We start from the raw sequence: 26,589 nt of genomic DNA, 5'->3' as shown, positions 1-26,589 counted from the left end.
TATGTAGTATACTAGTATTCCTTTAAGAATTTCAGATTGTTCTTACATGCATGAACTTTGGGAAAACACTGAAAGCATGTCATGTGAGTCCCTTCTTTTCTCACTTTGTTGTCCATGGAGGGTTCTTGTCCATTTAGAAAGCTTATCTCAAACAGCTGAGAAGTGTAACCTGATGCTAGCTCTGCCTGTGGTTAGCATTACTGGGGCACTGTTTTGTTTTTCAAGGGATTTGGAGGGTGTATTCTGTGGCTCTAGCAGTAGTTAAGCTGACTTTTTAGGGGTGGAGTTGTGTGGGGACTTTTTTTTTTTCTTCTGTAGGTGTTCACAGACAGGCCTTTCTATCAAGTGAGCTGTACTTTGTACAGCCTTGGCTGACCTCACTTTCAAAGCCACAGTAAACACTGGCAGGGTCTCCTAGGTTGTCTGGGTGCCTTAATCTTGCTTTCTACAGCCTGTCAACTGGACGCTAGAACTTTCAACTCCCGTTTTTGTAGAGAGAGGCTACTGCATTTGAGCCCAGTGATATTTGTAATATTAAAGATCTGTATTTTTTCAGAGAGAAGCCTAATTTGATTAATGAGCTCACTTGTGAGGAACAAGTATATGATTTTGGAACAAAAATGGTCTCCTGAGTTTAGAAGTGATTAGATTTGGGCTTAGGCAGCGTTCAGAGAAACCTGGTGATGCAGACATCTGGAAGCTGTATTTCTAAGGATATTTGGAAATTTTGATCAGCTCATCTGTGAATGTGTCTCTTTAGAGATCAGGCCGCTACAGGACTTGACCAATGCCAGGACTCCATCTCTTGTCCCCAGCTTGGAAGAAGTACCAGAACGTGCATCCAGGCGGAGACCGGACCCAGCCTGCTACAGAGAGCCAAGTCTCAAGTGGTGGGGATTTAAACTATTCATTCAATGACTTTTCCTATGCTGGAACTCCTGCTCTGCTCTCACACACTTGCTGTCTAGGGCTAAATCCTCTGATGTTTTGCTGGTCTTTCAGTCCCTCCTACCCTTGGTGTTTCTGTGAGTCCCTCTTTACCACAGTGCAGTTAAGTGTAACTTATGCATTAGCATATGTGTGTGTAGGCTTCTGTTTGCAAGCTGTCAAAGATGTTATTTCCTTCACTGAAGAAATACATCTCTTAGCAAGTCTGCATATGTGGTATCCTTGTGCTAATAAGGGATTAGTATGAGGATAAAATGCAGGACACAGGAGCTGGGAGAAATGAGTGAGAAAATGTAGAGGCCCTGCAGGCACTGAGGTCAGTGAAGAAGGAGGGGGAGAAAGTTCCTCTGCAGCTAGTGGTAGAGTTTCCTGCAGCCCATGGGGTACCATGCTGGAGCAGATACCCATTCAGCAGCCCATGGCAGAGCGGGTGGACATGGCTTGAAGGAGGTTGGAGCCTGCACAGGAGCAAACACTTGACTAGAACTGCAGCTTGTGAGGAGTTTATAAAGGAGCAGCTGCTGGAGCAATTTGTTCCTGAAAAATGTCTGTGGTAGGTTGGAGCAGTTCTTGAAGAGCTGAAGCCTGTGGGAAGTGCACATAGGATCGGTTTGGGAAGGACAGCATCCCATAGGAGAGACTCCATGCTGGAGTTGGAGGAGTGACTGTGAAGGTGGAGACAAAGTGTTAGACTAACCACAGCCCCATTCCCCTGTGCTCCTCAGAGTAAAGAAATACATATGGGGGAGTAGAGCGACAGGAAAGATGTCTTTTTTGTATAACTACTTGCTGCTTTAATCTGTTAGTAGCACTAAATTGCCTTAATCTCCTTTATGCTGAGTCTGTTTTTGCCTGTGACTGTAATTGGTGAACAATCTCCCTGTCCTTAACTCATGAGCTTTTACTCATCGTGTTTTCTCCCCCTGTGCCATTGGGGTGGCAGTGAGAGGGCAGTGTGGTGGAGCTTAGCTAGCCACTGATGTGAAACCATCAAACCCTATTAGCTGGTTGGATCTGTATCTGCTTTTTCTAGTGGATTTGAATAGCAAAGCAAGCAGCTGCATTTTTTCACAAAGCAACTACTGGATCAGTACGGACAGTGGCTACTGTACTTTACAGTTAACTCTGTATTGTACATTTAGCTGCTAAATGATGTCTTCTGTTAAATTGATTTTATTAAAATAATGTCTGTGCTGGTTAGGGGTGATACTATGTTTTTCAGTATCACTGTTTGAACTAATGAGAAATTGGTTATATAATGAGTCAGAAAGTACTCTTTGTACTGCTCTTTGTACAGCTGCTGCTGTACTGTATAAGGAATTAACTTTTACTACTGAGTCATCTTATAGTGGAAGCATTTCAGTAAATCCATAAACTTTAGAGACTGAAATCATGTATATACAAGAAGTCTCTTGGTGCTTTAATCTAATGCTTCTGGTTCCACAGCAAACTGAGGCGGGGTGACCCATTTACAAACAGAGAGTTCCTCCACTCCCCTGTTTACAAAACCAAAAAGAAGAGAAGGCCCAAAACCAAGGAACTGACCAAGAATATCAAAGAAGAACAACTTCCTGTAGGATGTCCCAGTGCCAACGCAAGCAAACTAACATCAATGGGAGACGAGAAGCAAGAAGTGATGTAGTAGTTGAACACGCAGCCTGTAAGTTCCTGCTTCTGTGTCTTTAATAGGATGTTTCTAATGTTCTGTATAGCTTTTTTTTTAAAAGTGTAAATAAAGTCTCCTATATAGATAATAATAATTAAAAAAAACCTTGTGACATCTATCCCTTGACCTCTTTGGGCAGAGTATTTAATGTACAAGCTTCATTTTATAAAAGGCTCCCCCAAGTCAGTCAGAGGGTTACCTACTGATTTTGTGGGGCCTCTTTTCAAGGGCTTGCCTTCCAGCTGGGATCCTTCAAGGAGGTGAGCAACCAGCCCAATGTTATACCTACACCTGCATGGAGCTGCCAGCCTGTACTTGCTAAAGTGTTCCCATAATTCACAAAAAGTATCAAGGGAAGTGATAGATTCAAATTCTTGTGCTCTACCTGATGCTTACTATCACAGGGCCGCTGACACATTACAATCTACAACACATTGAAACTGTGCTCTGAGAAAGGAGAGAATTTATTTCACATTTACATCATGTTCCTGCTCTCTGACCCAGTATGCAGTGGACTACACTGAAAGGTATCTAGTTCTGTTTGTGAGGCAGAATTTCACCATCGCTCCTAATCACATAGAGGAAACACAGACACAGAGAATGTTAGTTGGCTTTTATTTTAGTCTGAACTAAACTATTTAAAAAAAAAAAAAGGATGGAATAGTTCTTCACAGTCATAAGCTGACTTGCTGTATCACAGTAAGTGTATGCGATACCCCAGACAACTGGAGAAACATTCTGCACCTTAATGAATTGCATGGGAGGGGGAGGACAACAGTTCCTATGATTCACATCCAGTCAGGAGGAATATATCTAAATGCACAGCTTGCATTTAGGATACTGCAGCAGTTTTATTAGGCTTTTAGCCTATAGGGTTTGTTTCCAGCATTTATTAAGTGCTTCTTCTCAGATGCTAATTTTGACTTAACAAATTCCTTGTTATCAGGATGCTGTGCTGTAGCTGGCACTAAAAAGAACATTCAGAAAGGGGCTGCAGTAGAGCTGTCACAGTCCTGCAAGCTCGTTTATACTCAGTGGACAGTACTGGAGCAATAAGGATGTTTCTGATTTCTCAGGTCTGTTGGACAGTAAGTCACTGCTGGTTTGACCAGAGATGTGACGTAGACCGGCTTTCAGTTTGAGAAGAAGGAAACTGTAATGAAGTCATAAGAGAGGAACCTTAAGTTTGCTAAGAATGACAAAAAGGAATCTGGGCCCACAGTGAGCTTGAATACTATTACATTCAGCTGCTACCAAGGTAAGACCTAGCCTGGCAGCTCAAGAGGTTTAAGAAAAAAGTATATTTTAAACATTTTAAAAGTTTATATGTTCATTTTTGTCTAGTATTTGAAATGTTACACAATGGTGATGTAGTGCCACACAGACTGCAATTTAAGTGGGAATTTCTTAGCAGATCTCAAGTAGAACCCAAGCCTTAAAGTTTGGGCAGAGAGGCCAGCTTCCCCTTCAGGTTTGCAGCAAGCTTGTCCATGAATTCAAAGGTGCTCAGGTAGTCGGAACGTGTGACACTGAGGGAGGAAAAAAACAAGACAAACATTAGTTGTCATGCTGTTCAATTCTCAAAGTGGGAGAAGACTGCTCAAAGTGGTTTGAGCCCTGCCTCTGAAACCACCACAGTCAGCCATTTATCATTTTGTGAAAAGGACCCAGAAAAGAAGGAGCCAGGTGAGGTAGGTCTCAATCCTAATGAATGGGCAGGAAAAGTTCTGACCAATGTACCCAGCCTGCAAAGAACTTCTTTATACTTTTATTTCCCCTCTGCCAAGCATTTGTCACAGTAGCAAGGACAGAGGAGCATAAACTAAGGTACTTGGTGCAGATAACACTTCATAACCCGTTGTAGAGCACCGGCTACAGAATAGCACTGTTCTGTGACCAAAATCCAGCACCATATACACTGAAGTAACTTTCCAACAAACATTTTTCCAGGAAAAACAAGTAAGCAATTCCCTGCCAAGCATAACTGATTTACATTTCATGCACTTACTTAGGTAGGCCTTTGATACAAGCAGCAAGGTCCTTTGTCATGAAACCCGATTCAATGGTCTCAATGCACACTTCTTCCAGGGCAGTTGCAAAGGTCTTGAGGCTAGTGTTGTTGTCCAATTTAGCTCTGTGAGCTAATCCTCTTGTCCACGCAAAGATGGAGGCTGAGAAAGAACACTAGATTACTCTGTTCCTTCTAGGATTCTCCTGTGTTGTACTAAACTTAGGTAGTACAGTAAGTATATATTTTATCGATAATGCTGAAAACAGAAGAAAGTTAGGTGTTTTCTTTCCCACAGCAGACTTCCTATCTTCAGGTAGGCATACTTGATATTTTGTACAGCTCTAAAGAAAAGCAAAACTTAAACTACTCCTTGACTTCTGAAAATTTCTCTTTATGTCTGCCACTTTATTTTGTTCTTCCCCAAGTCAGAAAGACCTGCAGTGCGACTCTGATTACACAGTAAGCTGTCCTTATGACAGAAGGGTGCCTCTTGTTTCTAGTAATACATTACATTGTATCTTTTTCTCACATGCTATTCTAGGTGAATTTATATTTAAAGTATAGTTTGATAGGTGGCTGTTTTTTTGGACCAGCAGAGAAGGGACTAAAACAAAAAGCTACCAATCCAAACCGTAAGGCCAGCATAGCTATAAATCCATCATTTGCAGAAGAATGACAGCAGATCTCATAGGCTAGATTGTATGAAAATTATTGCTTGCATTCCATGCCAGCCTGATTTTGCTCTGAGTGTCTCCATCAAAGGCAAGTACATTATGAACTACCAGTGTGAACTACTCTGTGGTGCTAGGTTCTCCAAAAAGAGTGTGAATTCTTACTTCAAACCTGTACTTTCACGTGTAGAGATCATTGAAGGGCAGTGAAAGGAAGCTCACCGATGGGGTTAGTGGAGGTTTCTTGGCCTTTCTGGTGCATGCGGTAGTGACGGGTAACTGTGCCATGTGCAGCTTCTGCTTCAACAGTCTTGCCATCGGGGCAGATCAGCACGCTGGTCATCATGCCCAGGGAGCCATAACCTACAGAACACATAGTTCAGTCTTCTGAACAGAGTACTCATCTAAATTCCCCTTATTTCTGTCATGAGAGAATTTTGTGAACACTGCTGCAAACGTTCTTGAACACCAGAGCTGCTGCAACTAAGTGGCTAATTCTGAAACTTCAAGATAACAACTCACATGAGCAGTGCTGCTGAACCACAAGGTATAAATGTGTAGATATTCTGCCCCATTTCAAGAACAGCACCTAACTTGCTGTTTGTTTTGTTTTGTTTTTGAGAACAGAGAATCCTAAGCAAGTTGGGCTGCCAGTTGCTACCTCACCAAGAGGGGATAAGAAACAGACTGATTCCATGTCAGCATCTGCTTCAGTGAAAGGAATGGTCAGCTGGCAGAATTGGACATTTGTGCCCCCTCTAACCCTGCAGGTTTCAGAGATCTGTGTGTTTGAAAGCTTCTTGGTGCAGCAATCCAACACATCTTTGTTCTGTGGGAGGCAATTTACTGGTCTTAACTTAAGAAAGAACATTTCACATAAAGCCACATCTTGCCCTGTGGGTTTCTTCATCCATATTTGTTTTGGCATCAGGCAGTTTGATTACATAGGATTTTGGTCAAGTGCTACAAATTTGTAAAGTTTAACACATGACAGCTAGCTTTAGATCTTCAAATTTTTCTTGCTTATCTGTATAGCACCAGTATTGTCACCACTGGTCAACCATTGCAATGGAAAAGCTGTTGGTTATATTGCTATCTGGTAAAGGAGTACAATTAAATATATGGTCTACCTTCAATGGAACTTCTCATCAAAATGAAATCAAATTATGTGCCTGCTTGATAGCTCTGTGACTGGCCACAGGTATGAAATATAATTTCTGCGACCCATCACCCTCTATCTCTTGGGCCATTACATAAGACATGACAGAACACTATAAGAAACTGCTATTGAGTTTACTTAATTATAGCAGAGGAAACTTCTCATACCTTGAGCAACAGAGTCAGACTGCACATCCCCATCGTAGTTCTTGCAGGCCCAGACAAAGCCTCCTTCAGATTTCAGGGCCTGAGCAACCATATCATCAATGAGCCTATGCTCATACCAGATCTTCTTGGCTTCAAACTGGGACTTGTATTCTCTGGAAAACAAAAATCAGAACACTCTGATATATGGATTAAAACAGGATGCACAGTTTGTGCAAGTAAGTGTGCATAGTGAGGTATATGGAGATGAGATTAAAAAAAAAAACAATACAAAAACCACACGATCCAGAGGAATTTTCATCATCTTTGCTCTTTTCTTCCTCCTCAATTGTTACAGCCAATGCAAGTCTGTTCAGAACTATGGGAGAACCCATAGAGAATCTGTGGCTCTCTGTTAGCAGAGATGAACAGTATAGCCAGATGTTGCAAAGCCTTAAGTACTGTGTCCTGGTGGACAACGGAAATTATGACAGAAAAGGTGTACAGCCCTTCTGAAGGGTGTTTGCCATTACTGCCAAGTGTCTGAAAGTACTGAATTAACTGCAAAAGTTTACGAGACTCGACATGTTTGTGCTGCAGACTGATGCACTGTCATAGGAAGTACACAACCACCACAATTACCTGTCATAGATCTCTTGGAAGATGTCTTTAAAGCGGCCATCATATCTCTTCAGGATGGTATTTTTGGTGCTCATGTACAGGGGCCAGCCTTTAGACAGCGCCATTTGGAAGGAACTATGGGCAAAATCCTTGATAGATTGGTCAAGATTGTACATTCCCATGGCTACACCTCCACAGCCTGTTAGAAAAAGAACAGACAGAATTCGACTAGGTTTAGTTTTGGTTAAGGACTTGCTAGTCTCTTTATAGCATACTCTGGCAGGGAGGCTGGCATAACTCCCAGGTGTCTTGATATACTTTTCATTTTCAGACTGATTCTTTCAGGGAAAGATTCACTTTGCACCACCTGCTCAAAGTCCTATAATACATGGATATGTAAGGTGTTTTTGTTTTACAGCTAAGTACATCTTCACACCTAATACCCGTAAGAAGTTTTCTACCTAATCCACATTTAAGAAGCAAAACTGACAGGAGTAAACATGTTTGAATTCCTACTAATGGGATAAATAATAGCAAGTATTTTTCACTGAAGCAGCAGGCAGCAGCTTGGAAGAGGAGGTTCAGCCAAAGCTAAAAATGGGTTTGTTCATGTTATGCTCCTTGTGCCTTCAGAGTTCCATTATGTTGTAGAACTAGCTCCAGCAATGAGAGCCTGCTTTGTTTAAGTTTTCCTATATCTCTCATGTGCCTGGCATACCCTGCAGTTTTGATTCCACTTCCTCAGGCTCATTTCCAGCAAGTTGTGGGAAGAACTCAACACTCATCTAAGTGCAAGGTGAAGTCTGAAGAACTATCAATATTCACATAAGTTATATTATGCAGACGTGTAAGAAGCATGCATAAACTTACTGACCAGTTTATTTTGGGGAAAATTTACATTCAGATCATTTGAAATGCTGCAGGTGGATAGAAGTAGGATGTAGGACTTCATAGTAAAGCCTTGTCATTGACAGAGAAGAGCTATTTGTGCTTGTAGTGAAAAGTAGATCTACTCTTCATTTCAAGCATCTCACTACCAACACTGTTGTAATTTGTTGCAAAATCATCAGTGATCTTTGCTCTGGAAACACTCCACATTTGTTTTATTTTGGGAAAACAACAACAAAAACCACCACCTTTCCAATAGCCATTTGTCCTTATCTCTAGATAATTACCATATGCAAGAGAGAGAAAAGCCAGAGATTTATCTGCTTGCAATAGTAGCAAGGTCACTGAAGTTGGTATTGGCATGGAATGGAACTCTTGTTACTAATGAAAATACATGTTGTTCCCGTGCTTTCCTTAGTGAATCAAGGGCAGAACAAGGTCTGATCATCTAGTAAGACTGTTCTCAGGAGACATGGTTTCACACATAGCTATAGCAACAGCTGTTAAGTTTTATTCAAATACTTATTTACATGTAAAGAAAAAGCTTCTTTCAATCCTACTGTGAACTCAAATTTCTTGAATCAGTGTCAAGCTAAGGCATCTTCAGCAACAGCAAAAGCTTTCCTTATGGACTGTGGAGATGTTACTGGCACACTGACACACAGCAATCTGCTGTCTCTGGTACTACCTTGCTTTCCGCTTTCTGATGCTATGCATCAGGACAATGAATCAGACTGACAGCTAGGACTGCCAGGTATCTTCAGCACAAGCTCACCAGTCACCTATCAAATGAAAACATATTAGAACTGGCAGCAAAGCAGGTGAATTCTGTTTAAAAGGCTGTACAGCAAGAAATGCTAGATATTTGATTTCCTGTGAGCAAGAATGCCAGAGAAATCAACTGCATTAAGAATAGAGCAGTTCCCAAACCAAATGCATATGAACTGCTAATCTGTGTGGTTTATATAGATGTATTAGGTCACCATAGCTAGAAATAAAGTACTGCCTGCTCACATACACAGGTTGCCATCAGGCTTTAAATTCTGAACCTTTTGACCATTAACAGACAAAACAGATAACCAATGTAAAGTTTTCCTTGGTCCTACCCCTACATAAACATCCTGGTTTCTAAAAGGGTAATTATTCTAATTGTTTTATGCAACACAGCCCAGCACAGTCAGAACTCCTCTTTCCAAGCCTAGCATCCTGCATCAGGAAAGTAGTATTGCCAGGACATAAATACCTTTCTGAATGCATATATGGAAACAGTTATAGCCTACACAGACAGGAGTACTCTTGTCAAATTTCCTATCTACCTTGGGAAATGAGTATCAGTTCTCATTTTTATTGAGAAAGACTGCTTAATAAGGATACAATGTATGAAAGCTATATAGAGCACAGTAAGATGAGCTATAGCCAGGAAAAAAATCATATCTGGATTGCTCTTAAGTATAGTTCCCCTCAGGTCAAGCACTGTTTAGATGCAAGTTCCCCTCTGAACAGAGGGAAGAGCATGCATGTCACTACCAGAGTCATTATACGAGGAACAAGGACCAGCCTAGTATGATTACATATTTGAAGTGCTGCTTTGATCCCAGGAAAGTTTCAAGTAAGTTTAAGTACTTCCCAGACAGATGAAAAAGACCCAGGCCTTGTCCATCCTTTACCTCCCAAAGAGATACTGTACCATCAGATAGATCTGACTAATAATTCAAAGTTGAATTAAACTAAGAAATATCAGTTCCAAGCAAAACTTAGAAATAGTACCTACTTTCAAAGTTATGGACCAGATAGGTGACTGGTTTGCCTCCATCTCCTGGAGTGTATGTCATCTCTACTTTTCCAGGCCCAGGTACCACAAAATCGGTTGCTCTGTACTGTTAAAAAAAATTGCCATGATAATTTTATGATAGTTTTATTTATCAGGAGGACAGAAGGTAATCCAGGATAGGATAAAGTGCAGAGATGCATTTACAATAAATAGATCTGTAGAATACATTCTGTTTACACCGGCCACGTGGTCCCTGGATTATCTTACTGAATAGGCAAGAGCTAAGTACTGAAGAGTCTGCCTGTGTCAGAAATGATTATTCCCTTTCATGGGAAAATGCTTGCAGATTCTTGGGTTCCATCAATTCAATGAGCATATATTTTTGCAGATGCACAAGTTTTAAAATGCCAAGTATTCAGAGTGCTTTGTGGCTTCTGAGTAGAAAGCTTCCCCTTCCCTCCCTCCCATTCATATCACAACCACTAATCTCATGAATAAGGCTAAATTCTAGAGGATCTTAACAAAAGCCACTACTTCTATCCATTGTAGTGCAGATTGGCCTTCCAGAAGTCATAAGAATTTAGTGTTCTATAAGTTGTTACACATTTTCTGAGCTGTCCTGAACAGTACTATTTACTGTTACATTTCCTTGAAGTCTGTCATCCTTTTTCCAAGTAGTTTCTTTCCTACTGAGAGAATCTGTTCCTTAAGGTGTTCTGAAGTTACAGAAGTGTCTTGCTAATATGTCCTGTACTTTATTCCTTTTGTTTTAATCTTGTACTTTGGCAGGGTTTTAATCCCCCCCCCTTAATCCACTGTTAATTATATTTGACCTTCTCAGTTATTAAATACTACTGAAGATGCTGGGCCACATTCTTCCCCACCCACCCTGAGTCGATCCTTATTATTTTACCATCCCATCCCAGCTAATCTTACAACTCTTCCTCAGTTATGGATTTACTCATTTGTTTAAGCAGTCACTCTTCTTGAAAGACTCCCTCTTGGTTGCTTTGCAGGGCATCACTACCCAGGGAGCAGTATAGCTGATATTTGTTCTCTAGACTGCCCAAATACAACTACACTGAGTGCTACATGATCATTTCCCTTGGCCCTGTACTACCTCCACCAGGCAGTTTCCCTGCTTCATTCCACTGCCTGATGTGTCCATTATGAACACCATGCAGAAGTGCTGTTTAAACCTCAGCTTTTGATATCAAGTTTAGAGGACAGATCCAAGTTCAAAAAAGTAAGAAAAAACACCACTCACACACCAAAGCAACTTTCCTCACTTTTAGAAATCGCTCTTGTCTGCTTTTGCTATGAACAACACTTGAGGAGGATTCTGTAGAATTGAGAAAAACAACTTAGAGGAACAGGTTCATCCCCATGTTTATGTAAAGCCCTATCTAATCTAAGCACAGCTCATGAATACTGTTTATACAATTGTGTTTAAGGAACAAAGGCATAAAACAGGCTCTCCCATTCCTTGCCAGGTGCTGCACAAAGTATTAGTGAGTACCTACTTTCCACGTGGGAGTCCTAGTTCAGGACAAAGACTGTTCAGATAGATAAGAGAGGTAAGCACTGAAGTGACTCACTTGATCCCCGTAAGCATGACGGCCAATGACAATGGGTTTCACCCATCCAGACACCAATCGGGGGATGTTCTTGCAGATAATAGCCTCCCTGAAGACTGTTCCACCTAGGATGTTTCTAATGGTCCCGTTCGGAGACTTCCACATCTGCTTCAACTTGAACTCTTCTACTCTTTTCTCATCAGGAGTGATGGTGGCACACTTGATGCCAACATGATATTTCTTTATGGCTTCAGCAGCTTCCACAGTCACTTTATCATTTGTAGCATCACGATGCTCAATGCCCAAGTCATAGCTGTAACAAACCCACAAACAGTCAGAATTGCCCAGGGCACTGGTTCACATCCAATAGGAAAGAAATCAGACCCCGTAATTCCAGCACTCTGCCATAACTGAAGTTATTCCTCTCCTACTCCAGCAGCATCCTCGCTAATAGAACACATAGGCTCATATACTGATATTTCAACAGTCAGTGGGAAGGTATACAAAACACAGCTTCAGTTTATGGCTGAGCCTATCTTCCAGCACAGGACACAACCTTAATCTTTGCTTTCTCTTTTGAGTTTCTTGGCAACATAACTTTCTGCCTGGTTTTCTCATGGTATGGAACAGCACAATCCCCAAGGGAATATGGGCCTTTATTTCAAGTCTCTTGTACTGAGGGTTTCTGCTTCCTTAATTTAAGGAAGCACACAAAGCAACACCAGGGTTCAAATTGAAAACTACTTTGACAATGAATCCACAATCCTGCTCTGGCAGCACAACTGCCAATAGTCTCCCTCAAGCACTCAGAGGAAGCACGTTTCCTACACTCACTGTTTTAACAGCTTTCTGAGACTACCCAGCGTGGGACAGCCCTGAAGCACAGCCAGCTCTGCATGAATCTAGCCATTGTGCTGGCTCAGCTAGGGGTCTGCATTGTCTCCTCCTACCCTTCTTTGAAAATAGATGTTCTCCAGACTGTGCATATATATATTGTGCTGCTGAGTTCCTGTTTGTCTGGGTCTCAACACTAGCAAGGAGAAAGCATGATGTAGGTGGCATACAAGTAACTTCAATAGCAGGGTACAAGGTCAGACTTGTGGGTTTAATAATGGCAGCTACCACTGAAGTCTTCACACAGAAAAGAGCAACACAGCTGGACATTTATCTAATAATTAAAGCTTAGTGGCTAGAAAGGAAAGAAACTATTTGTTCTGCTTGACCAGATGCTATACACAGGACGTCCCTTTTGCCATACCAGCTACTAGTATTTGTTTTTTCCAGAAGGGAGTGTAGAGCACAGCCTAGACTCAGGGAACACTTGGAACAGTTAGCTTACACTGTCAGCAGCACATTTCCTCAAGCTTTGAGCCACACGTTTACAACTACACATTCACCCTCTGGGCAGGTCTTCAGAGATGGAAAGAAGCTCTAGACCTGCTCAGAGTTCACAGGTGCTAGGCTTCAAGCCAGGGAATGGCTGAAATACCCCATGCTCCTTTAGGCTGCAGGAAGCCATGCAGACTGCCCAGGTACTGGAAAATGAAGATGGAAGAAGAAAATGCAAACCATGACAGTGAGGGAACTTCTTGTTAAGCATTCACTGCTTATTGCTGTGAAGAATCCCCAGAGGGACTACCAGGGGACAGGTAACTAAAGTTCCTTCACCATGAGCCCAGATTTTTAACAGTACTTAGTGAGATTGGCCCTTGAGGTAACAGCCAAGGAGTCAGCTTTGAATGTTACTGGTACAAAAAGGGCTAGTTAGCCTCTCCACGTAAGTGCTGGAGGAGCAATAAGACAGTAAGTGAAACTTGAGCAATGCTTAATGACACATGCAAATTGCAATACCAACTGGCTGGATGTCATAAAGAGCAATTACCTGTGCAAATCCAGATCTACATAAGGAAAAATCAGCTTTTCTTTAATTAATTCCCAGATGACCCGTGTCATTTCATCTCCTTGCATCTCCACAACAGACCCTCCATGGATTTTTTTAGACATCTTGATCTGCAGTAAAAAAAAAGTCCTAAGTTACAAACTTCCAAAACATGTATTCTGCATTTTTACAACACAATTAGAAGTACTAACATTGCATACATAACCACTTCTGAAATCCTAAAAAAAAACTAAATAGGAATGTTCTTGGAATCCCAGCTCCCAGAGGGATCTGGGGATAAAGTAAAAGGTTAACAATTGAGATTTAAGGGCAGGGGCTTAATTCAGAGCTTGAATTATGGTTTCACAAAGGAATTTGAAAGCATGGTCAAACTCTTTCCACTCAAATTTCACACCAGTAGATGGGCACTTTTAGAGACTTCATCAGCTCTAGTCCAGTTGCCTGTATCTCCTATTTTTTTTCTTCTAAAAAAAATAATAATAATGCAGGTCAACATTTATTTTAATGACAGCTCAGACTGCTGGCACTAAGATCAGCACATCAGATTCTTTAATAGCTTCCTTCTCCAGGGAAGAAGGAAGCAGGGACACACTGACAGTATTTTCTTCTGGCAAGCTTTACTTCTGCTGGTCAAATAAATACTGGACACATTTGTTTTCTACATGCAACAGAAGTTTCCCAAGATATTTGTTCAGCCTTAAAAAAAAAAAATATGAACTCTACCCCTCCAGTTGTACTTTGTTCCTTGACAAAAAACAACAAAAAAACCACAACTACCCCACAATCCACTCATCTTCTCTAACAGAGTGCTCTGCTTTTTTTTTTTTTTTTTTTTATTATTATCCAGTTCCATGGTTCTCAACTCCAATTATGCAAGAGCTATGACTTGGCATTTTCTTCCCCTCCAAGACAGTCCAGTTCTGTATGTAACTGCTGGGATAGTACAGTGAGACACCAAGCCCTTGTGCCTGAACTTACAGTCTCACAGACACTGAGCTCCATATGGAGCATGAATGGCTTTACCCAGATGAACAGGCTCAGTGTTCAATAACTCACAGCCTTGTTTTACCTAATTTAACATGAGCACATAAAATTGAAAAATGAACCAGTCAGGCACTTCTATCCTACAGAAAAATAAAGTCTGGTCTCATATGAGGTCTTTCCAGTTCTCAAGAGAAAGTTTAACATCATTTGATCACACTGTGATGTTCATGCTCAGTTTATTTATACAAGTATTTTGGGCCCACTTTCCAGGAAGAGCAGTGTAAATAAGGACTGTCTCACAGTCCCATAGCCCAGGCACAGGTCATTAGCCAGGAGACTCTCATTGACTTTTAGTACTTGCACAGCCTGAGGAATTTTGGTCATTCATTCAAGCCACAGCCCCACCCACCGTTACTTGTTTTGTGGTTTGAGCCTCATTTAATCAAGATCAAACAACCTCAGTCTTCTGACAGCAACCTGTCAGGTTTTGCAAAACTAGCTTAAGAACTCTGCAGCAGTGTTGCCATGAGGGAAAACAAAGATGTGCCTCCACTGAGATATATCTCCCGGAATGGTGGAACAGATGCTTCCTCGGGAACCAACAGCACCCTGCAGGTCTCCCCGGTCACAGCCTCAGTACCTTCTTCTCTCAGTGGCAGGGCCAGCTCGCCAACAGGTGCACTTCACTGAACAATTCCTTTGGACTTTCTCCTTCTGTCGCCTTTTCACTTCGATTCTGCACCCTACAGAGCTGCCAAAGGTCAGCAGAGGGCCTACAAGAACCTCCTTCTACGCTTAACCCAAGCAGTTCAAAGCTTCGGCAAATCCTAACCACTCCTTGGTTCGCAGTCGCCAATTAGCTATTGCAACACCTCGCAGCAGGGCCGTACAGGAGCTCTCCGGCTCGGGCCTGCCCACCGCCGCCGCAGCGCCTCCAGCCCACCGCCCCTGCTCCCGCTCCCACCCCGCCCTGACAGCCCGCCGCAGCCGCGCCCGAGCCCAGCCCAGCCCCAGGCCGCAGCACGGAGCGGGCCGTCCCCAGCCCGGCGACGAGTGCTGCGGGGCCCCGGTCCGGCCGTCACGGCACGGAGCGCTGCGCGATGCCCAAGGGAGGAGGAGCCCCGCACCACAGAGCGGCGCCGAGGTGCGGGCAGCCCGCGGCGGCTGGAAGCGTTCAGAGGCGCCCCGATAAAAAAGGGAGCTTTCTAACAACAACAATAACGCGTTAAAAAACAACAACAAAAGATCAGCCCCAGCCCGCGCAGAACGCCGCACCAGAGAGGAGAAGGACAAAGGCACAGCCGCGGCCCCGCCCGCCGCAGGCCGGGCCGCGCAGCGTTACCTGCCGGCACCGCGCTCCGCCGCTCACGACACTGCAGGGCCGGGCCCGGCGCGGAGCCCTTTATGGGGCCGCGCCCCCGCCCCCCCGCCGGCCCCCCCCCGAGCCCTCCTCCTCGCCGCCGGGGGCGGGCCGAGGTGCGGCGGGGGCCGCCCGGCGCCTTCCCCGCCCTCCCGCGGTAAGTGGCGCCGCGCCGCCTCGGCGGAGGAGGCGGGTGAGGTGAGGCCCCGGGCGCTCCGGGGGCGGGAAACGCGCGTCGCTCGGTCCGGGGGGCGCCCCGCGCCGAGGGGAGCGGCGGGCGCAGCCGGGAGCGGGGAGGAGCGCCGCGGGCGGCGGTCCTTAGTGCGCCCGTCCTTAGTGCGCCCGCGGGGCGGGTCCCGCTACGAGGCCGCCCCGCCCGACGGCGGGTGGATGAGCGCGGGGCCTCGATTAGCGACGCCTCGGTCCGGTCGGCGGGCGATTGTGCGTGGCTGCGGGCGGGGCGGGGAGAGGCGGTGTCCGCACCTGCGGCCTGCGCCCTGCGCCCGGCCCGGTACCCGCGGGCGGCAGGTGAGGGCTGCGCGGTTCCGCGCGGGATCCGGGCCGCCGTGGGCGCGCGCGGCCCCTCGGCGAGACCCCGCCTCGCCCGCTTCGGTCCCGAGCGCCGTGTCCGAACGGCCGGCCGTGTCGAGCCGCGCGTGGCCCCGGGGGCTGCTGCGGGCAGCGGGTGTCGCGGCCTCCTGCCGGCCGCAGCGCCCGCAGGTTCTGTCCCTCGCTCGCGCCCCTGCTGGCGCCCTGCCGGCGGGCAGCGCGTGATCAATGGCGGCGTCGCGGCTGCGATGGCCTTCGGCGCGTCCGCTTTGTGCCGCTGCCCCGTCCGAGCCCCCCGCCGCGCTTTAGGAGCCCGGTGCCTGCGGGGTCGGCGCTGAGCGTTGCGCTCCTCCCGCCGGCTTTAGGAGGCTGCTACTGCCGCCATAGAAGCAAGCAGGTTGTTTTGTTTCTCTTTTTCTCGAAGGTGAAGTTTATTTTCCAGAGCCGCGTATGTGTTGTGCGCGTGCACCAGGACTCGCTCGCTCTCTTGCCCTGCCAGGCCGCAGCCGGCTGCGGTGAGGTGAATTTGGCGGCTGTGGGACTGCTGCTGGTCTCTGTAAGGGTGCTTTGATTTGGCGCTGTGGGGAGGAGCGCAGGCACCTCCTGCGTGCGCTGTTCAGAGTGGAAATCAGCGTTAGGAGTCATATGAGTAACTTCGGGATACTTTCTGTGGTGTGTTTGTTGTGGGAGCAGTCATGCAGGTAGCGCAGCCTGTTTGCGCTCCCGGTGTCATGCAGAGACCATGGGGGTTGTTGGTGAGAGTTCTGAAAACTTAGAAGAAAGTGTTCCAGACATCAAAATGGGTATATGCTGTAGGAAACAGCTGTGGGAACTGTGACTTCTGGAAGGAGCCTGCCAAGCAGGAAATCAGCTGTTAAACGGTTTTGATCCTGGGCAGAGATAAAGGGGGTCAGCTGCTCGCATCAGCTCCCTGTGTTGTGGCTGTCAGTTGTTTCACCCAGTATTGCTTAAGCAAAGATGAAGGAAGTAAGCACCTTAGCTTGTACGAATAGTGTTACCAGAGTGGAAGATTTCAGGGGCCTGTTGAGGCTTAAGAATACAGCGTGTGGGGAGGTATGACTCTGCGCCATATGGATGAAGGCTTTGATACGCAGCAAGTGGGGTCAACAAGTATGACTTTCCTAACACAGCTCCCCCCCCTTTCCTTCTTTCAACGTATCTGCTCTTCAAAACAAGGAAGTTTGCAGGTGTTAGATATGGCAGCAAATAGAACACAGCTTGGGTTTCTGTGCAAGTGACTTGCACGAGATTATGCATTGTACCAGAAAGGGAAGAAAGCCACGTGCCACCAAGCAAACAGTCTTTCAGTCCTGCTTTCATGTACTTTTCATTGTATTTCCCATTCTGAAGTTAACCTGACCAGAAAAATGAATGTGTCTTGTGCTTGCTGAGGTATACCAGTTTAATTGTTACGAGGGCTGCAGATGTCACAGCATTAATGCCTTTTTTTTTTTTTATCTGAAGTTGAAACTTCTCTGTATGCATGTGGAGACTGCATTTGAAAAATTCAAATGAGTCAAATCCCATAAAGCAATGACCAGAATGTGTTGTCAGGCTCTGTGGATGTTTGCTTTCTTAATTTGGTTGCTCTGTGTCTTTAGCTAGCAGCTTTGAATTGCTACCTCTTGTGGTGCTGCTGTCTTGTCACTGACCAGAGAGGGGACTTGGACCCCTAATCCTGGCCCTCTGACCTGTGCTAATAGCAGATGTATGTGGTAGAGTTGTTGAACATTCCCTCAGCATTTACGTCACCTCTTTTTTGGTTGACTGAAGTGATCTGCTTCATCACCTTACGTATAATGTGTATTGCTGAACTCTTTTCAGGGCACGTGAAATGGCAGCAGATGACAAGCGGTCTCCAACACTGGATTCTACCAGTGATCTACCTCGTTCTCCTAGCAGTCCATCTCATCTCACTCACTTCAAACCCCTGACTCCTGACCAGGATGAGCCTCCTTTTAAATCAGCCTACAGCTCTTTTGTAAATCTCTTCCGTTTCAGCAAGGGTAAGTGCTTGGGAGAGCATGTTTTGTGCTGTCTGTTTTATTAACAGCCTCTCCTGCCACATAAACCTGTGGAAACACCTCTGAACATAAGAGTATAATGTAAGATCACTGGCCCAGTTGATGGTGAGTCAGTCTTTTGTGCGGAATGTTACGTCTTTCTCTTGGGTGACATTGTAGAGCTTTGTCGTGGGAGAAGATAGCCAGCATCTTGCACCTGAGCTCTGTGGTTGCTTGTGAAGGTCAGAGACAAGCCAGTCAGCAGACAAAAATGCACAGAGCTTCTTATCTGGCTGTCTGACTGTCCCTTGCCTGTATTAAGTTTTCAGGGCCAAAAACAGCAGTAACCCTTTGCCACCTTGTGTAAGTGAAATATCTGCTTGCTTTTCTACAGCAAGTTCTTATTCCAGACTTCTTCCACTCCTCATCTACCTCCATATCTTTGTTTGGGTGGCAGGCAGTGGAACTACAAAAAAGCAGTGTATTTATAGGAAGTCCATTCTTAACTTGTATTACTTAGGTATTCTTCATCAAGTGTTATGAAGGTTTTGTATATTAAAATGTTGTAGTTGATGCTGGCCTTTGCACTATGTCTATAGCAAACATTTCTATTATTGTTAGGCAAGCTCTTATAGAACTTTGTGAGTTCCTAGTTTTGGTTTCTTGAAGAATCTTTCATAGAATGGTGAAAGAATGCATCTGAGTGCATCCTGCAAAACCTACCTTTGTCTTTGCTGGAGATCGCAGCCCAGTTAGCTGCTTTTGTTTTATCTGTTCATTTTCCAGCTCTGTGAAGCATACTTTCTGAGGAAAGGGAGCCAAGATACGTTTTTGCATAAGCAAGCTGATTTGTTCAGATTTTTCTTAGGCAGGATGAAAAATAATTGCTTGATATGACTGCTGTTAGTTTGTACAGTAGAATATCACCTGTCCTGATTAATTTATTGAACATAATTTTGGTCAATATTGGTTTAGTGTGTTTGTCTCTGGCAAATGTAGCTGGAGTCAGCAAAGTACTGTTTTGAAACAGTGGAAAAAAACATCTGTGAAACAGCACACAAAATGGGCTTGTTACTGGAATCATTGAGAACCTGTCTATACTTGATCCTCTGATGGTGAAAGGTGGTTTATTAAAGACTGTTCTAACTTTAAAGTGACCACAGTACTGGCTGCTAACGTAACTGAAAATCTCCTCTGAGGGCAGAAGCTGATAATGAAGGGTAGCTATTCCATGTCAGAAATAGTTCCTGTTTGCTATTTTTTTAAAACACTTTTCACATTAGGGGTGTTTCTGAACTGATGTTTTTATGGCACTTTTCAGACTAAAAAAATCATGTTTTGTTATGTATTATAATGATCCAAATGAGGGTTTTGCATATACTGCTGATTTTTCTCTGTTGTATCTGAATGGTTGTTTTTTTTTTGCTTTTTGTCAACTCCAGATGATGGCAGGCTTTCATCCCCAGCGGAGAGAGCAGAAGCAGCACAGACTGATTCACAGGCACTGAGCAGCAGCTGGTCCAGTCCTCAGCATCCCCCCAGGGCTCAGTCTCTGAGGTCACCAGTTACGTACAAAAAACAACTAACTGGTGAGCTGCAAAGAAGATCTTCCGCAACCCTAGGTAATTTCATCTCTTTATGCTACAAGGGAATATTGTACCGGCCAGTCTGAGTTGCTTTGGAATGAGGTGAAAGGAGGTGAACAGAGGGTTCATTGTGTTGTTATTCCAAGTACTTTGCAGAAAACTAATACGTATTCATGGGTTTGGAAGACAGTATGCTTAGAAATAGGAGTTCCATCAGGAAGGAAGTAAAACAAACTGAACTTGCTGGCTTCCTGAAGAAATTTCTGCGATATGTGGTGCTGAGTGGCCTGACTCAGGATAGACCATCTTCTGCATCTGCTCCTAACCTTGGTGCTGTAACAATCAGGAGCTATGTAATTCAAGTAAAAGCCTACGGGTTGGGTGGAGAGGCTTTGCAGGGCTTTTTCAGGTCCATCTTACTGTATTTGAGGATGGAAAAATCTTTGCTTCTTCCTTCCTCTCAAATTAGGCTTTACTTTTTTTTCCAGAAACAAGCTTTAGAAAATCAATTCTTATGCTTTGTCTTAAGAGGTACCGAATGAACAGATCTTTGAGAGTTTCCAAAAACGGAGCGGGAGAGAATTTAACTTCTGCCATTGCAGCTAATGCTGGATTGCAGAAAAAAAAATCTTATGAATTGTTCTCCTAACTAAAAAGAATTGTGAACTTATTTGTAACTCTTACTGCAGATATTATTACTTGCTCACACATCCAAGTATGAAAGTAAGTGATGTGATTTACACAAACATCTTAATTTGTAGTTTAGTTCACCCACTCTGCTCAGTGTCAGTGAGGTGTCTGATCTAGCTGGGTTTTCTTGTAACATTGTATCTGCAAGTTTTGAGTGTTTTTTTTTTAGCCTTGGCCTTTATTCTGAAGAGAATCTTTGAAACAGCAGGGACGAGCAAAAGCGGGAAAATGGTTAAGTCCTTCACCAAGGTCTCCCTCGTCTACTTGAGTTTAAATATTATGCCAAGTTTAGGCAAACTGAAATGAATAAATAAATAAAAGATTGGAGCAAGGCTGCTGGTGGCTCTAAACAGTGATGGAATTGCTTTTGATGATGCTGACTCCTACCTTTCATCTGTCCATTAGCTTGCACTGCCTGCATGGGAGATATTTTTGTTCCTCAGGGGCTGTGTTGTCTGTCAGCTGCAAGTGCAAGACAAGAAGGAATAGTGGCTTTTGTAGGAAAGCGTCTTGTATCAAATGTGTGGGATTGCAGTTGTGTTTCCTTCAGGACTGCTTACATCAAAACATTATTTTGGCATGTAATGGCATTTGTGAACATAGGAAGAAATGCTGGATACGAGGTTTAGGTCAAAGATACTTAGTGGGTTGTATGGCAGAAAAGCCAGTACTGAGAATCTGCACTGACTTGTGGCTTCCCTCTAAGGGATAGATGTGCAACCTTTTGGCTTGTCTGGGCTGCATTTAGTGAACAGAAATTGTCTTGGGCCACATACACCTAAGTTGCTCCAAAAGTAACGCCTCCTTTTTATTTTCATGGAAATGACAATGTATACAAAGAGCACAATAGTACTATTTGATAGAGCAAATTTCCAGCTACCAAACGCTGTTTTTTCAACATAGCTACCACCTTTAGCTATACATTTTCACTAGTAATGAACAGAGAGGCTGCATGCTGTGCTCACAAATCTGCACCAGCAAAGGTGACCCACTGTCACCACTGCTGAAACGCACCACCCACTACTGAAATGCACCACCCCCTGCCTCACTATGCTCGTATTCACTGTTTGGTCTCCATAAATGTTCACAAGCGTCAATGAATGTTAGTGGGCGACCTTTTTTTGCATGGAAGATTTCAGAGACACCCTTTTCTTCATGTAAACTTCAATGTGAGTCACCATTTTCTCAGGCTGCCCCTCTGCTGGTGTCTGTCACGCAGCAACAAAATGAAATGGAGTATGGATGAGAAGGTTCAACCTCTACTGCCATACTACCAACATTCACCCCTAATGTTATAGACCAACATAATAAAATAGGAGTCACTACTTTCAGAGCAGCCTTCACAGAATATACAATATTGTTAATATATAAGTAATGAAACATTTCAATCTAAAATAATTTTCTTAAAACATTAAACAAAGAAGAGAGAAACAAAACCATAAAAGCTATTGGGATATTTGGCCTTATTTCTGTGAAACTTACTCACCAGTTGGGTTCAGTAGCAGTGGTTGCAATTCTTAGTGAGGTCTCAAGGTGTTCATTAGAGATTTTTGATGAAATTTTACTCTTCCTGTACTTCATTATTGACAATAATTGTTCAAAACGTGTGTAATTCCAAAAAGCAAAGGCACGAATAAGGTGTGATTGTAAAGCAAAAGATAGTTTTCTCTGCTGAGACAGGAATTATCAATGTTATCAGATTTTTGAGTTGAATATCTGATTGGATATGCCTGCTCTAGAGTAACATGCTGCATCCTTTACTGGCATTTCAGCTGAAGAACTTGAACTGCTATTACAGAAAAAAACTGGCTATACTGGAGTGTGTGTGTGTACTACCTGTGTGCTGCCAGCTGAGTGCTTTCAAAGTGCTTGATTGAACCTAGGTAGTATGGTACTGAGATGATGTTGCTGCTATCAAATCTAGTTTAAGGAGAATTAGATGTGCTTTAGATAACCAATTGGAGAGGGAGCATTGGTAGTAAAAGTCATTCTAACTTGTTACTGAACAGCACAATAATGCTGTTGGTGCTATAAGATTGTAGCAGACTGACAGTAACAAGGGAGGCAGAGGAGCTTAGTAGGCATGAAAAAGGGACAGCAATCATATGAGAAGGGAGAAGACCTAAGGAAATTATGTGGTGGCTATTGGGAAGCATGAGGAACATGACCTACTACCAGAGCATCTTTTTCCTTGAAAAAAGCCTTGGAAAATGACATACTTTGCATCTTCCTCAAGTCACTGAATTAGAGTGTTCAAGCTGTTACAGTGGTGAAACTGTGTGCTTTGGCCATGGAAACTAGAAAGCTCATGTTGTTCATGCTGTATTATCAAAATTGTATTCCTGGTAGGGTTCTTTGTTTACTGTTGAAACTGTGTGAAGTTCTACATCCAGTGTTAGTGTTTGGCAGATCTCTGTGAATTGAACTCAGGAGAACATGTATGCTTAATAGGTGGTTATAGCTGGAATAGTATTCTATGTTTCTAGTGATCACAGTCCAGATTCAGATCACAGATCAGTAAGAAGAGGTAGAAAACATTGTATTTCAGAGGATGTGTAGATTTTGCTGCTATGAATACATGTAGGAAGGATGAGGGTTACTGTTGAAATATGAGATTTTTTTTTTTTTGGCTCTAAGAGTTAATTTTCAACTTGTGGAGGACAAATAGCTTAGAAATAAGTCAAATTGAAGTCAGTATGGGGTTCATTTAGCATACAGAGTCTGTGTGCAGGGGCAGTGCGGATGGGAAAGAAATAGAAAGAACATTTGCTGCTGTGTAAGCTTGTACTGGTAAAAAGACTTCAATGTTTGTGGAAGTGAAGGTGATCTAATGATGTATCTACTGCTGATGGCACGTTTTTTCTAATTAGACGATAACCTTTTGACATTGTTTTGTGTAATACAGAAAACAGCCTTTAAGTAACAAGAGGCCCAGCGGGGGTTAAGATGTGACATTTCCTCAGCATACTGTATGTTCATTATTTAGTAATCACTTGCCGTATAGGGTTTGTGGTTAATTGGGCAGGAGACCTCATAATAATCTCCTGAAAAAGTCACTTAAATCACCCTAGAAAAACTTAGTTCTGTTAGAAAGCGTGCGTAGTTGGCTTTTAAATAAATTCCAAGTGGCTAGCCACTGGATTTAAGTACTCAGGTCTCTTTAAAATGATCCATTGTGTATTCTGTGTTGTACAGAGTTCATTACATGCACATACAATTAACTTAATTAGCTAAAAATATCTACTAAGAACCTGAAGAGAAGGCATGGAATCTTGCAGTTTTAATCACATTACTCTAAGGGTTTTGATCTCCTGCACACAGAGGCACAGCTGAGTTTTCACTGCAGTGCAACAGTTAACAGCCTTCTGCTGGTGCTGTCAGAATTCCTGCTGACATCAGTGATCTCTAAAGCTGTAAACAAAAAGCAGCCATGTCTGTTTTTCCTGTACTGAGGGAATCAGATTAAAATGCTAGTCAGATGGAGAGCAGCGAAGCTGGTAAGAAACCTTAAACTATTCCAAAGAAATGTGTATATAGAAAGGTGACTCTGACATGTTGGTTAAATACTGTCTGCAGACAGTGTTGATTAAGCACTATCTGCAGATCCTTTTTGGAGAGAAAGACCTAGATTGTAACTAGTACAGCAACAATTGAAAGCAGTGTAGCATTTACAGGGAAGAAATTAACTGTATTACATTCTTATTCAGTAGGCTCTTTACTGTAGTTAAATAAGAATGCCTGTACAAGTTCTCAGCAGCTTGACCTTTTTTTTTTTATTATTATTTTTTAAAGTGTCTAACTTCTGGATAAATTTTATTCTGAGTTACTGAATGTAGTAGAAACTGAGTTATGGAGTTCTTAGACTTGTTGCAGTCATTCGTAAGTAAGCAAGCTTAAGCCATTGACTCATACCAGTCCTAGAAGGAAGGTAACAATTGTTACAGTTATTTTGTGAGTATTAATATCCTAGAGGGCATTTTAAAGCAAGGCTTCACAGTTTTCTAAAAGGATGTTACAAGGTTAATATAGTAAACTGAAAATTATTTCTGTAAAAGGTGTTGTAATTCTTAAAATTTAAATGGGTTTTTGTAAACACTTAGAAAATAGCATTTAAAATGCCAAAGTAAGCTATTGGACATCAAAAGCTCATTTTGGAGGAGAGGAGCATAAGGGTAAGAAATGATGCACACTGTAACTTTGTAAAGTGCTTATTTATGCAAACATTTCTCTCCCCACTGGAGTTTCATGTTGTGGTGTAAATGTGGATGTGCCATGGAATAAGTGTTATTACTCTGCCTTCCTTTGCAGACAATCGAAGGAAAGTGGAACCTCCTCTGGGAGGTCATGATCCCCGAACAGCAGTTCAGTTAAGAAGCCTCAGCACTGTCTTAAAACGCCTCAAAGAAATCATGGAAGGGAAGAGCCAGGTACTTTTGAGGGGTTTGTATGCCAAAGCATCTAGAAACTGAGCTGCGTACTGAGCTCCTTGATCTTCACTTTTTCTATGTATCGTGAAGATTTTTTTGAAGGATGAGTGAATGAACTCAAAAGTCATTGTGTGAGTGCATAAGAAATAATTTAAATTGATGACAGCTTTTGTCATGTCAGAGGTCTCTAATTGTTGTTCATTTTGTTGAGCCTACACTAGATGTTCTCATTTAACACCGCTTCCCATTTCTGTATTACCTTATCTAGTATTACCTGGTTATTTTCTTCCTTGAAGGCACTCCTTGGGGAGGAGAAACACATTGCCTGTGAGAAAGAGTAACTAGAATTCTAGGGATGAATTAAATCTGTTTACTGTGGTAATGAATGTTCAACAACATTCGCTTGAAAGTCTTGTTCTGTTAACCATTTTGATTCAGCTGACTGGTGGCTGCTATTAATGTGCTGCTTTTGCTTCCCTCGGCTGTTCCGGTTGAGGCCTTTAATGGGAGGATTTAGTCAGGAGAAGAAACTGCAACTATTTATAAGTCATGATATAAATAGCTGTGTCTGAAAACACAAGGTGTGAACAGGCAGAAGTATATTAAATTAAATTGGGAAAAGGCTTTTGTCTCGGTAGCTTTTGCAGTGGACTTTGAGTAAACTCACTTAAGTTTGTTAAAGAAACTGTGCTTTGACAAAGAGTGATATTTTGCGGGGTGAAACTCAAGCCTTTCATTGCAGTTAGCAGGACACTGAGTATGGCCCTTACTTATTTTTTAACTTTTGACAGATTCTGAAGGCCTTGGAAATGTTATCACTGAGGTGATTGGGAAATTAGCGTTCAAACAGGCAGGGTGCAGCAGTAAGCTAATAAGTCTAGATCTTTCTCTGGAAGTGGTCTTTCAGTTGTCAGCATACTTGACATGCGTACAAATGATGATGCCTTGCTGCCCCTGCCTGCAAACTCGTCTTGCTTGAGTCACTTCAGGCAAGTTTCTTCCCACTATGGAGTTAGTTCTAGAGGAGACCATGTTACTATTGTAGAAGGCACATGTTACATCCTGGAAGGTACTGCTCAGAGTAACAGGTTTCTGTTCTGAATCCTGCCTTGTAGGTTGTTCTTGCTATGAGTGTTGGCTTCAAGCTGAGCAAGGCAAAGAGCTTAGAAGATGTTTCTAGTTTCCCTGCTCCATACTTCTCCCAGAATACAGCAATGGCTGAATTTCTCAACACCCAGCCATAAGTAAATGTGACAGAAGCAATGTGGTCGAGGTCGTGGGTAGGGGTGCTGGAGGTTATGCATATGGATAGAATGTTCTATGGCTAGAATAGCTGTTCTGTCCACGGGGTAGAACCAGAGACTTTGTTCATCCTACAGAACCATAGCAAAAACTGTTAATCAGCATCTTCTGCAGCTTTGCAGCAGATCTTTGGCAAAGCTCTTTCTTACAGTTTTCTCTGCTTGAGGTTTATTATTTGTGTTAAAGTTTTCTAGACTATCTTGAACGGTTTTTGTCCTCTTTCTGTTCAAGATCTCTTGCATAAATACGTAATGAAATTGTCATTTTTGTCTTTTTGGCCTCAAAATTGTTTTAGCAGCTGTGTTAAACTTA

The 26,589-nt window shown here is 43.1% G+C and overlaps 3 protein-coding genes across 19 annotated transcripts in view; 2 read left to right on the top strand and 1 right to left on the bottom strand.

The window, feature by feature from the left end:
• LOC116234027 (uncharacterized) overlaps window positions 1-6,139 on the top strand; it is a 32,363-nt gene extending 26,224 nt beyond the window's left edge. For 5 of the 9 annotated variants that reach the window (XM_031601314.2, XM_031601313.2, XM_090144137.1 and 2 more), the window contains 2 exons: window positions 761-890; window positions 2,395-2,956. In XM_031601314.2, coding sequence (XP_031457174.2) covers window positions 761-890; window positions 2,395-2,590 — 326 coding nt within the window. In that variant the 3' untranslated portion in view covers window positions 2,591-2,956. Of the gene's footprint in view, window positions 1-760; window positions 891-2,394; window positions 2,957-3,018; window positions 3,124-3,690; window positions 3,789-5,918 lie in introns of those variants that run through there. The other 4 variants (XM_031601316.2, XM_090144139.1, XM_031601315.2 and 1 more) reach the window with 4 other exon arrangements.
• Window positions 3,186-15,796, bottom strand: IDH1 (isocitrate dehydrogenase (NADP(+)) 1). Its single transcript, XM_031601333.2, has 9 exons — window positions 15,682-15,796; window positions 13,338-13,465; window positions 11,477-11,768; window positions 9,879-9,984; window positions 7,241-7,418; window positions 6,623-6,774; window positions 5,519-5,659; window positions 4,623-4,785; window positions 3,186-4,143 (listed from the first exon to the last, which is right to left on the bottom strand). Exons 2-9 carry the CDS (start codon window positions 13,457-13,459, stop codon window positions 4,050-4,052), a joined length of 1,248 nt encoding a protein of 415 aa, XP_031457193.1. The 5' UTR covers window positions 13,460-13,465; window positions 15,682-15,796; the 3' UTR covers window positions 3,186-4,049.
• PIKFYVE (phosphoinositide kinase, FYVE-type zinc finger containing) overlaps window positions 15,785-26,589 on the top strand; it is a 63,335-nt gene continuing 52,530 nt past the window's right edge. For 2 of the 9 annotated variants that reach the window (XM_090144131.1, XM_090144125.1), the window contains exons 1-4: window positions 16,049-16,227; window positions 18,094-18,275; window positions 19,715-19,894; window positions 24,857-24,975. In XM_090144131.1, the coding sequence (XP_090000257.1) occupies window positions 18,104-18,275; window positions 19,715-19,894; window positions 24,857-24,975 (471 nt within the window). In that variant the 5' untranslated portion in view covers window positions 16,049-16,227; window positions 18,094-18,103. Of the gene's footprint in view, window positions 15,898-16,046; window positions 16,228-16,402; window positions 16,646-18,093; window positions 18,276-19,714; window positions 19,895-23,949; window positions 24,046-24,856; window positions 24,976-26,589 lie in introns of those variants that run through there. The other 7 variants (XM_090144128.1, XM_090144127.1, XM_090144129.1 and 4 more) reach the window with 7 other exon arrangements.

Source organism: Phasianus colchicus, chromosome 7, assembly GCF_987193195.1.
Source record: "Phasianus colchicus chromosome 7, bPhaCol1.hap1.1, whole genome shotgun sequence".
NCBI lineage: Eukaryota > Metazoa > Chordata > Aves > Galliformes > Phasianidae > Phasianus > Phasianus colchicus.
The sequence above is the reverse complement of the archived record's forward strand: the minus strand, read 5'-3'. Positions and strand labels throughout refer to the sequence as shown.

Excerpts from the sequence above, each read along its gene's own strand:
- IDH1 (XM_031601333.2), bottom strand. The coding sequence starts at position 13,459 with ATGTCTAAAAAAATCCATGGAGGGTCTGTTGTGGAGATGCAAGGAGAT. Across the intron at positions 7,419-9,878 it reads TCTGGTCCATAACTTTGAAA|GCTGTGGAGGTGTAGCCATG; the intron begins GTAGGTACTATT and ends TTTTTCTAACAG. Across the intron at positions 4,786-5,518 it reads AACCTCCACTAACCCCATCG|CCTCCATCTTTGCGTGGACA; the intron begins GTGAGCTTCCTT and ends GTTCTTTCTCAG.